Source organism: Falco cherrug, chromosome Z (assembly GCF_023634085.1).
Source record: "Falco cherrug isolate bFalChe1 chromosome Z, bFalChe1.pri, whole genome shotgun sequence".
NCBI classification, from domain to species: Eukaryota; Metazoa; Chordata; class Aves; order Falconiformes; family Falconidae; genus Falco; species Falco cherrug.
This window is the reverse complement of record NC_073720.1, coordinates 58,453,315-58,465,343: the sequence shown is the minus strand read 5'-3', so window position 1 is coordinate 58,465,343 and position 12,029 is coordinate 58,453,315. Positions and strand designations below refer to the sequence as shown.

At 38.1% G+C, this 12,029-nt stretch overlaps 1 protein-coding gene across 2 annotated transcripts in view; it reads left to right on the top strand.

Annotated features, from left to right (window-relative positions):
* The window catches only part of LOC102058570 (uncharacterized), a 51,103-nt gene extending 45,583 nt beyond the window's left edge, over nucleotides 1–5,520 (top strand). Inside the window, exons 11-13 of one of the 2 annotated variants that reach the window (XM_027813086.2) lie at nucleotides 1,965–2,151; nucleotides 4,036–4,171; nucleotides 4,871–5,520. In XM_027813086.2, the coding sequence (XP_027668887.2) occupies nucleotides 1,965–2,151; nucleotides 4,036–4,171; nucleotides 4,871–5,000 (453 nt within the window). In that variant the 3' untranslated portion in view covers nucleotides 5,001–5,520. The remainder of the gene's footprint in view (nucleotides 1–1,964; nucleotides 2,152–4,035; nucleotides 4,172–4,870) is intronic. The other variant, XM_027813087.2, reaches the window with a different exon arrangement.
* Nucleotides 5,521–12,029: the final 6,509 nt, after the last annotated feature.

Genomic DNA, 12,029 nt, shown 5'->3' with positions numbered 1-12,029 from the left:
TAATTCTTTACTGTAACACACAAAAATAACTTGTTGGATAAAAAGTTCCAATGTTATATCTCATGCATGCACCCATTAATAAGTTGGCTCCTTTCTGTGCTACTGCATCTTGGTTTTGACTGCTTTATCTTTTTTAGTTCTGTTTTTGAGCAAACAGTATCCTTTTCAGAGGAAATGTTTGATTTAAAATGTTGCTTTCATTGCTTAACTTGTGCTTTTAATGAACACTATACCTGTTCCTTTCTTTTAACTGAACTATCAGTTCAGTTGAACAGAAAAAGCTCATATTTTCCTTTTTTTTTTTTGTTTGCTATACTGTTTTGCAATAGGCAGTGTGTTACAATATGGCTCACAACACAGTGAATTAACAGACCAACATACTGACACAATGTTGTCTTAATGAATCTACAAGGATAACCATTTTATGAGTACATCTAGAATTACTGAAATATCCTCCTCTGCACTTCCCTGCAGTAAGTCTCAGCAGATTTCCCATTCATAACAAAGAATACAGCTAGGTATAATGTGCCAGGTCTTTTTTCTGTTATAGCCTTGTCAAGGATACTAAAGAAATATCATAAATAAATGCAAAAGAAATCCCCTGTGGAATGACAATGACAATGACACTGGTTGATGCAGGGTTTGAAATATATATTGTAGACAAGTAACAAACACTAGGAGGAGCTGAGTACCTCACAACTCTCAGATACAGAAGAGAAGAAGAAATGTTACATTAGACAACTTGTTCTTATTAAACAACAGTGTACTTTTTCCTGGATTTCTGCTTGGATTCTCTTATCTTACAAATACTCTATACAATGAAAGTGTTTCATGGGTTGAGCTTTTTCTTCACTTGTAAGTTCCAATAGGATAATTTTAGTAATGAAAAAGACTCTGCTTTCCAGAAAGGAATGGGAAAGCATCTGTAAAAATTCTGTGTCATGGTGCTTCCTTCCAAGTTTGAGTACTGTGTTCTGACTTCAGACACCACCACATTTTCTCTGGAACCTGGAGAGCAGGCAGTGAACCCTGTCTTGCAGAATACACACAGTAAAGGCTGCTGAAGTCAGGCATTCAGCAAGACAATTTTTTAAAGAAAGCTTTTTCATACAGCTTTGAAGTAATCCTGTTTCTACCAGAAAAACTTGTACTGAAACCCAAAATAGATGCAGAAAAGACAAGTTATTATTGTAAGAAGAAAGTAGAAGTTGGTCATTTGCCATCAAATATGTTTTTCTAATTTCAAGTTCAGCGTTGACTTTTATCATAGTTTAACCCTGGCCAGCAACTAAGCCCCACACAGCTGCTTGCTCACTCCCCCACAGTGGGATGGGGGAGAGACTCAGAAGAGTAAAAGTGAGAAAACTTGTGGGCTGAGATAAAGACAGTTTAATAGGTAAAGCAAAAGCCGTGCACGCAAGCAAAGCAAAACAAGGAATTCATTCACCGCTTCCCATGGGCAGGCAGGTGCTCAGCCATCTGATACAGATAACGGATACCTGGGAAGACAAACACTGTAACTCCAAATGTGCCCCTCTTCCTTCTTCTTCCCCCAGCTTTATACGCTGAGCATGATATCATATGCTATGGAATATCCCTTTGGTCAGTTGGGGTCAGCTGTCCTGGCCGTGTCTCCTCCCAGCTTCTTGTGCAGCCCCAGACCACTTACCGCTGGGGTGGTGTGAGGGGCAGAAAAGGCCTTGACTGTGTAAAACACTGCTCAGCAATAACAAAAACATCTCTGTATCATCAACACTGTTCCCAGCACAAATCCAAAACATAGCCCTATACTGGTTACTGTGAAGAAAATTAACTCTATCCCAGACAAAATCAGCACAACTTTTCAAATTATTTTTGCAACAAAAGCTAATTTCCTAGTAGGGGACTACAGCTTGTGTCTTTTCATACCAGCAAGTTCTCCTTAATTTCTTACCAGAACTTTTCATTATATGCTTGCTTTACAGAACCATGTGTGGGTAGATGTAACACTGCATAACACTACACTTCCGCCCTTGGCTATCAAAAACCCAGAATGTCTGGGGCTTCTCCACCAGCTGGACAGAAGCAAAGACATCTGGATTCAGCACTACTGCATTCTGAAGGATGGCTGTTTGTACTTTTATGCCACTCTCCGGTCTACACCTGCCCAAGGTAGGGGCAGCTGCTGGATTTTGATTGTTAAAGCAGAAATGTTTCACTGCAGTTTCCAAATAGAACTTTTACCATTAATGAGAGTTTCTTATCAGCAAACTCACTCTGTATCTGTCAAAGCAAGTGAAGGAAGACCAGACTCAGCCTCTTTTCATAAAACAGCTATCTCATTCCCCTCCGTCTTCTTTCCTCTTCCTCACACAGTATGATTTTTTCTTTCTGGAATGGCGCTAGTCAGGATCTGTGCACATTATCTCAGGAGTAAGAATCAGCGACAAGGTCCACCCCTCCAAAGCACTTCACAGTGGCTTGAGACAGTCCCACTGATGGCAGTGTGCTGAAAGCTCCTGCATGATGGCGAGCATCCTTGCAGGGAGGGACATCATAAACTCAGACTGGTTTCTCTGCCACTAACAGGTTTTCACATCATCCATCAACAGGCAGAACTTCCCCACTCCAGCAGAGGCTGATGCTCCGGAGGGTGTAGCCATGGTCATCTAGCAGCTCTCCCCATGCCAGAAGAGAGTGTCTGGCTACTCTCTGAGAGCAGCAATGTGAGGCTACCAGGACCAATTGCAAGTAGAGGATCCAAGTTTCAGGCACTGAGGAGAGCCTGCAAACATAGCTCTGTGAAAGTCAGTATTTTAAAAATAACTGGTGGCCCAGGGAGAGGGGATGGGTCAGGACATGTGAATGCACTCTCCCTGTGCTAAGGAAGCTGGCAGTCAGAAGAATCAGAAATGAAATGCTGTTTGTACTTTCACTTACAAGCCAGCTCTCAGATCAAAAGGGAAAACTGTTATCTTAGGGTTAATGCTGTTTGTCTCATGATCATGCAAGAGGTGTTACACTTTATAGTCCATACCATTTACATAGCACTTTTCATCTGCTAAAGGCTATACATATGAAATGACCACTGATTTCCTCTCTACATGAAACTGAAGCTAAGACTTGCCCAGAGCTAAGCAATATGTTAGCAGAAAGGCAAAAATTAAGTATTATATGCTCATGACACCCAAGCCTATGCCTCTACTGCTAAATATGTCACTTTGGTGTTTAAATTTCCTACCACATACGAAGTCTTGTATACAGTAGTGTTTCCTCTCTCGTTATTGCAACTATTGTTTTTTCCAATTTCACTACAGATTCTCACCCTCTTATATAATTCTCAATGCTATAGCATGAATTTGATGCTGTTGTCACTAAATGTGAGACCCAAAAAAATACATACCCTGCAGACAGTAAGAGGAAGCTGCAGTTAATCAGCTCCACAGTCTTTTTGGCTCATCACCATGCATAAAGTGAACATATGTATTGTTGCAGCCAAGTGAGGTCGGGGTGGGTGGGGGTTGAGGTGTGGAGAAAGGGGGAGACAATCAAAAAACCTGCCAGCTGATATGAAAATTTGGTCCTGAAGACCAAATTCTGTCTAATGTCTTTCTATCACAGCTGGCCAGTGTGGCCTGCCATGACATTCCAGCTACTGATGGCAGCAAGTGAAACCAATGCTGATGCTAGAATTTTTTTCATGTTGAAATCTATATCCGTTTAGTTTTTAAAGGAAGGAAAAGAACATCAAAAGCTAGAAAAAATATTTTGCCACTTCTTATTTAATGAAAAGGTAAATAAAACTATACTGCTGGTCATTTGCTGGACAGGAAGCATATTTTACACTATTTTCAAATCAATTTTCAGAAAAAAAAACCCTGAACTTTCACATTTTTAAATATTTTACAGGTAATTTCTGTACAACTCTGTTGAAACATCCAACACAAGGCATCTGAAAATCCAACTTGCAAGAATTGTTGGTATGCTTGAGATTGGCAGTGATTTCATAAATGGTATCTGCAATACACATGATGCATGCTATTTTATTTTGTCCAGGTGGCCTTTACCTGCAGGGTTATATTGTGAGTGAACAGTCTTTGGGCTCCAAGAGATCTGTAATTGAACTCAAACCTCCATCTGAAGAATTTAAAACTTTCTACTTATGTGCAGAGAATGTGAATGAAAACAAAAGGTAAACCAAACTTTCTTTTCCAGTTTTATTTGCCAGACTTTAGGAAAGTGGGAACACTGTAGCTTGGGAAGATCTAGTGACAACTTTTAATTCTGTTTCACTTGTTCCCCCAAATGTCCCTGTAATTGTAGCTTTAGTTAAACTGCAGTATAACATGCTAGCACTGTGATCATCAGTTCTGCTATTGTCAGTGCTGGAACTACAGCAAAGCTGGTGTGTGGAGGTTCAGAAAGAAACCTGGATAAGGTATCTTTCACAATGACGTGTGGGTGGGATTACACTAAACAGAAAAGCTATTATACTTCTCATTAGAGATAATGGAAAGTATAACCTCCTTATTCCAAAGAATTATTTACTTCCAACAATGACCATTAGAATTAAAAAAGAAAATTGGCTTATGAAATCACATTCTGAAGGTGAATTCCCACATCAAAATCCAGCCAAACTCCATGGCTGTCAGTGGGAGTTCACCTAAAGCCTACTAATTACATGATTTGGGTTTTAATGTAATGAACAAAGGGAAAATCTTTTTGATATGTTGGAAATTGGTCTTAGGGTATATTATTCTTAAAGTCAACTCCTCCATCTCCTGTGTCTCTCCACTTACTACCAGCATACATAGTAACAGAGCTGTACAAACACCATTTATGAAAGGTGTGTTTCACAGAATATAAAAACACATGAATAACACTTGATCAGGGATGGTTGTTGTTCTTTCATTTATTCTAGGTGGATTACAGCTTTGAAAGCTTCAATTAATAAGTGGTTACCTCTACACCAGGCAATCCAAGATTTCATGAACAGACCATTGGAGGAAACAAGGATGTAAGAAGACAGCTCATTTTATTTCCCTCCATTTCTGTTTTTGATTAAAAATTCCTTTATATGTCTTATGATTGATCTCAAATGATGCTCTAGCAGCAGCTAATCTTTAGCATTGCTATGTGTTCACACTGTAAGCATTAGTAAAGAAATATAAAGCAATATTACCTTCTTTGTGGCTGTCATTATTTTGTGTTTCTACTTCAACTCAGACCATGCATACATAAAGTCTGCTTTGTAGCAGTGAACTGACATCAACATTTGATGCAGACAAAAAAGAAAGCACTGTATTTCAACATATATCTTGTACTCCCTGATGTTTTATGTTTTATATCTGCACTTTTTTTTTTTTTTTCCAAATGTACCCTTTGCATAGACTTCTGCTTTTCCATCCAGAAGTTTCATATTTGGGTTTGTCTTTAAGTTTGTAGATTGTGCAGGGCTTAAGGTTGGAACAGGCTGAGCTGACTGAAAAGTTACAGCTACATACCATTACATCATGTCTGGGAGAATGGAATAAATCTGTATGATATGGATAAATACCATTGTTCTTTTATGTTCTATCTTAATAGAAAATTTAATTTTATTGTGTTCTTGGTTTAGCCATCTACCATCACAACACAGCACATTTGTGGAGAAAGAACAATTCAAGAACGAAAGACACTGTTTTGTCCAAAGTTAGCAGTGAGACACAGCATCATAAATCTTCATGAGGGATACCAGGGTGTCATGGTTTAACCCTGGCCAGCAACCCAGCCCCACACAGCCACTTGCTCACTCCCCCTCACCCAGAGGGATGGGAAGAATGATTGGAAAGGAATGTAAAACTCAAGGGTTGATATAAGAACAATTTAACAGGTAAAGCAAAAGCCGTGCACGCAAGCACAGCAAAACAAGGAATTCATTCACCACTCCCCATGGGCAGGCAGGTGCTCAGCCATCCCCAGCAAAGCAGGGCTCTGTCACACATAACAGTTACTCAGGAAGACAAATGCCATAATGCCAAATGTCCCCCCCTTCCTTCTTCTTCCCCCAGTTTATATACTCAGCATGATGTCATATGGTATGGAATACCTCTTTGGCTAGCTTGGGTCACCTGTCCTGGCTGTGTCCCCTCCCAATTTTCTGTGCCCCCCCAGCCCTCTTGCTGGCAGGGCCCAGGGAACCGAAAAGTCCTTGATTTAGTATAAACATCACCCAGCAACAACTAAAACATCAGTGTCCTACCAACATTGTTCTGACATCAGAGCCAAAGCACAGCACTGCACTAGCTACTAAGAAGAAAATTAACTCCATTCCAGCTGAAACCAGGACACAGGGTTAGACATCTGTGGTTATTACAACTAGTCATATACATAGTGCTTGACATTATTCTCTAACATCAAAATAATTCCTCCCATTAATAATTCTGGGTATTCAGTTTCCAAGCTTCCCAAAAAACTAATTCAAGTAAAATAACAAAGGTTAGTTCCATTTATTTATTGAAGCCATGGGCTGACTAAATATCTCATCCTACAAAATTTACAATGTAATGTTACAGCAAAGTACAGAAAGGAAAAGGATACGCACCTAATAAAGACAAAAAAAAAAATGGCAGTTTGTAAGATTTTATTATGAAGCCTGTGATACTGGGTCTTCTTGTCGAGGTCCTTAGACCTCAAGATCATTTGAACACACCAGAACCTCAAATACTTGCTTGCTCTTACTATTAGCCTTGAAAATACCAATTGCAATGCCTTAAAAAGCTAAAAAGCAAGTGGCACTCCCCCAACCACTACAAATGTCTTTTTTAGGAGACTGATTCATTAGCTTCAGATGCTTGAAGCAGTAGTATTTTAAAGAAAGCTGTTAAACAGTTCAAATGGTTTGCTACAGTGATTTGAGTGATTTAATTAAAAAATAAAATGGTTAGTTAAACAGTGCAAACAATTTTCCGAAAACAGGCTCCCAATCCCGAATATGCTTTGTATAGATCCGTGTTCTGTGGTAAAATGTGTAACTATATTTGAAAACAAGCAGCCATCACAGTCATGTTCTACATTTACTGCTACTAGTTTGAAACTTCTGTGTTCAGAAATTAAATTCACATTTCTGCTACAATATTGAGAACAAGGAATTAAGTAGATATAAATTACTTCTTTTTCCTACTCTTTTCCATATTGGAGAAAATAACACACATAGGCCAAGTACAAATGATGGTGACTTGAGACTAATAACATCTCCTAAAGAACAGATATCCAATTTAGAGTGACAGTTCAGAGCTAAGAAGTAGACAAATAAGCAACAGGTAAAAAAAAATGCAGAAAAAATGGAAGATGACAATTGTGCTTCTCACTGGGGAGGAAAAAAAGAATAACCAACTAACCAAATAACCAAATACTTACATGACCAGAATGGAGTCCATGAGAGGATCAGTCATCCCAGGGGTCCTAGTGGTTCCTTCCATTGTTACTAGCTTACTCAGCACATTTTTCCCTTTAATAAGTGCCATTTGCAGCCATCTTCAGAGAGAATCACATGTTCACCAAATATCTTGGTTTTATAAACTTTGAAGATGCATATGATAAAGACAAAAAAACCTGAGAGAAATAAAATATTCAGTAACCTCAACAGCAAAGTGCAAACAGAAACAAGCTGCTCAATGTGAGTAAAGGTTACAGAATAGGGTCTTTTCTCTTGTTTTGCTAGCTTTTGGGAATTAGAGTGGGGTTCCCCATAATTGCAACAATTTCCAAAGTATATTAGTGTTACAGTAGCAATCTGTGCTTTATTCAGCCACAAATATGAAAACTTAAAAATTTACATACTTCCACCTATCTAATGCAAGTCAAAAATGTATCAAAAATGCCTCAAGTGTACACCTGTACAAAATAGAACCAAATCTCATTTCTGTTGTAAAACTATGTATTTACACAACAGACTTCTTGGGGCTCTTTGTTTAACTGGGTAGAGTTTGTTGAAATCCTTCTGTTTGATGGACTTGATGATTTTTCTTTCTGTCCTATGATTTTATACTTCCAAAACCAAATAAAACACTAAGGTGTAGTAAACTTACCATTTCTCAAATGACCATTGAAGAAATATGAAATATGTGAACTCTTAAAAAAAAAATATCAGGCTTTGTAATGATCTAGTTTTTAACCAGGAAAACTGAGGAGGAGCCAAGGGCAAGCTTGCTAGGCTTCTCTGAGCCGAGGCTGGGTCCTTTCTGTACATTTGAGAAGAGATTAGAGTAGCCTATGGGTTGTCTTCATTGTCCTGAGTAGTAGCTATGGTCCCTGAGGGGGCAGGCTGCCATCCAGTTGTTTTTGTGACACAGTTCATCTCTTCCCATTATTAACAGGATCAAAAGCACTTCGAAAAATATACTGTTTTTTTTCTCTGACTGTATTAACGTGAAAACTGTCAGATGAGGAATTAGCAAAATCTCAGTCCTAGTTACCGTAGCTGATTTTACTATTATTTTTAACAGATATTCACACCACTTTCTGGGCAATACTTCTGGTATGAGATATAGTTCATCTAGCTTGGCAGGACAAACGTTAGTCATGGTCATAAAGTCAGTCATGCCTTTCAAAAAGAAAATCAAATTGGGATTGTTAGATCTATATCCTTTCCATTACACAGCCAGGTGGTGTTTGTTATAATGAAACAATAATGCCTCTGTTGTCTCTAGGGAATAGCCATTCCTTTAGTCATGCAATAACGTCTCCTGAAGATAGGAGGGAGATTAACAAAAGGTACCCAGATTGCTCACTTTACCCTTCACTATCCTGAACAGCTAATCCTTTTATACTCAGGAAATGTCGTTGCCATGCACCAAGTGTAGAGAGAAGTGATGAAGAGGATTTGGGTAAGGCTTTTGCAGAACAAAGTGAAAAAAACTGAATTTCTTGGGCAGGAAAAGGGTAAGCCACTGGATAAGGTGATTTGGTGAAGAAACTGCAGTTGTTCAAGAGAAATTAAAAAACCCCTTTCACTTACCCTAGGGCAAATCTGGCACTATAACACATACCAAATTTACTAGGTGGCAGATGTGGTTAAATGTGGAAGTAATTTCTTTTAACAGGTAGGAGTTTTATCATACAAGTAACCTTACAACATGCACTACTTCTGTACCATGGTTTATGTTTATTTATTTGTGATCTTTAAACAGGAATGTTTAAATAAGGCCAAATGAATAAAAACCCAAAATGTCTCTTTTGACAAGGTAGGGTAAAGTGACAAGCAGAACTGTCACACGTATGCTCTGGCTAGGTACCGGTGCACCACAGCAAAAAGCATATTGGAATGTCAGCATCTTATTGAAGAGCTACTTTTCCTCCAGTTTTCTTAACATAATGAATGCAGTCTGAGGGCTGACGTGAAGTCTGCAGAATACTCCAAATCCAATCCCACCAGTCAAATAGATGGTTTCATTCTTCTTTCTGTTAAGTTAAACATAAGATTAGAAATGCCCAGAATCATATCTGCAATAGCAGTTTGCATCTTGTTGATTACATTTGTGACGTTGGGGCATAAAATATGCCTTTCAAGCTAGACTACAGCACACTTAATTAGGAGTTGAAAAAAAAGTAGAAAGTCGTGGGTTTAAAATGTGTTAGAATTGAATCTGGGGGTGCAAACTAATGAAACAGTTGTCAATATCATTTCGTCTGTAGTTTATAAAAGATACTTAAAGAAAATTTCATGTTTAGCAATTCTTCAGTGTGAGGGTTCTTGGATTTCTCAGAGGTATGACAGTTAACCCATAACATATCTTGCAAATCATCTCTATAGCACTAAAAGCATAAACAGAAGTGCTTGGTTATTTAAATAATAATATAACTGAAACATATCTGGTGATACCTAGAGCATCAACAGAAAACACATGAACTTATGAAGTTAAGGAGCACCAATGTTAAGTTTATTAAACAAAAATGTCCAAGGACACACCACTCTTGCATCACAATGTTGTAATTTGTTGGTGATGCATATTATCTCCAGTTGCAGCAATAAACTACAAAAACTGTGGCATCTTAGCTGTTTTTACCCCCAGGTTCTTGTTGCCAACCTCAGTTAAGAAATAAAAATGCTACATTTTATAAGCCAGAAGAATTATGCGATAATTCCTCATTTTCTCTAATGCAAAGTCAGTTGGCATCATTTAAATGACTGCTGACAGCTTTACCTTTATCTTCACATGAAAAAATGTTAGGAGAACAGTGAGAAACAAGGATCACAAGGAAAAGCCTACCTCCATCCTGAGAAATGGAAGTCTTTCTTGGCCTTCCCATGAGACTAAGAAAGGCCACTCTTCGCTTGAAAGAAAATGATATAGTAATACTTTTGCCAGTCTTCCAAGTTATTTCAGTAATGTCAACAGAATGCTATTGTTATACCTACAACACTTCAGATGGGAACTCAGTAAAGTAGGTTCAATATATTTCTGAAAAAACATGGTGAGGAAGCCCCCAGAAATAAGACACAAATAGTATATTTACAAAAAACAAACCAACAAACAAACAAAAAAAAACCCCAGAGGTACACATTTTGCAATGAAATGGAACAGAATTTTGCGTTCATCTCCATAGAAATAGTGGTCAGCCACGACATCTCCAAATCCAATTTTCTCCAAAGGCTGAGGGAGTTTAGATTTAAAACTTTATTTGGTGTTCCCCTTTGGAATCTAAGTTGTAGTTGTATTTTAGCTTTTGTTGCTATTCTTTCAAAAGAAAACACGGAAGGCAAAACTGTGGTAAGTTGCTTCATTGCTGTCTCATGTCAGCAAGGGATCAGCACAGCTGTGTAATCACTATGGCTCATTTGTTTGCATTGAAGACTTTATTCCTAAATAACCCGCATTCAAGGTTTTCCTTTCACTGCCAGCAAAAAACATCACTATATTGAAACCAGAACACTCCCATTAGCAGAGCATGATATTCCACTGAGAAGAAATCAGGTCATGTACTTGAAGCATGATTTATTCAGATGAGTTGCTGGACTCCAAATGGAGCTCATTTTCTGCCCTGTTCAGCATAAAAGATGTACAAGGTTCTGCAGAGGAAAAGCCACAGAAGGTCACCAAAGCATTTCCAAAAACACCTGAGTTATTCAGCAGGAAACACTCCGAAGCCACAAAAACGTTTTTGCGAAATGCATAATTCCCTTTTGCAGCATGTTTCTTGAAGGATAAAGGTGTTGGGGTTAGATTTTCACTTGCTTTCTCCCAGACCCTGGAATCTCATTTACCAGAAGCTGAAAGTCATCTTAGTGGAAAATATTTCTAAATTTTCCAGAGTTAATCCACCTGTCAAATACAAAAATTAAGACATACACATTAGCTAAAGCCAAAACACTGCAGCACGCTAGGCAGAAATCTGACTACCTAATACCCAGACTTTGCTGACACTTGAACACTTATGCCCATTCCCTGCATTGGCGTTGCCCCTGTTCACGAGAAAACATGCTAATTTTATCTGAGCAGAGGGGAAGGATTTCAGCAGTGTGTAGAATCTGACATCTCTTATTCAAGATGATCTTCCCAAGGGTGATTTATGACAGCCAAGCCAGACAGATACCTCATAACAAAAAAAATCTCATGCTGACAAAGCTAGGAAATCCTTCAGTTTTTCTGGGGAAAAAATGTTGCTTTCACCTAAAGGTTTCATCATTCAGGAGGTCTCCTGCTAATGAAAATAGACAGGAAAAAAGACCCAAAAATAATTTCTTAATACTCTAGGACAGCTAGAGGTTTTGAAAACTATTTGGTGGGCGTTTAATTTGTACATTATATTAGAGGATGTCATTGTAGCAATGTATAATAGCATATCTATTTTTATAATTTATAATTTAGTGGTTTTTTAATTTTACATTGCTGAGAACAGCTGTTATCTAGCACCAGGTGAAAAGTCTTGTTTTCATTGCGACAAACAGCAGCCACTGTGATTTAGAAAAAATGTTTGAAAACCTGATTTAAAAGAAGATACATTTCAATTAAAAAAAATGGAAAGCCTTTTTACACTTAAAGATAATTAAATATTTCAAGTATAAATTA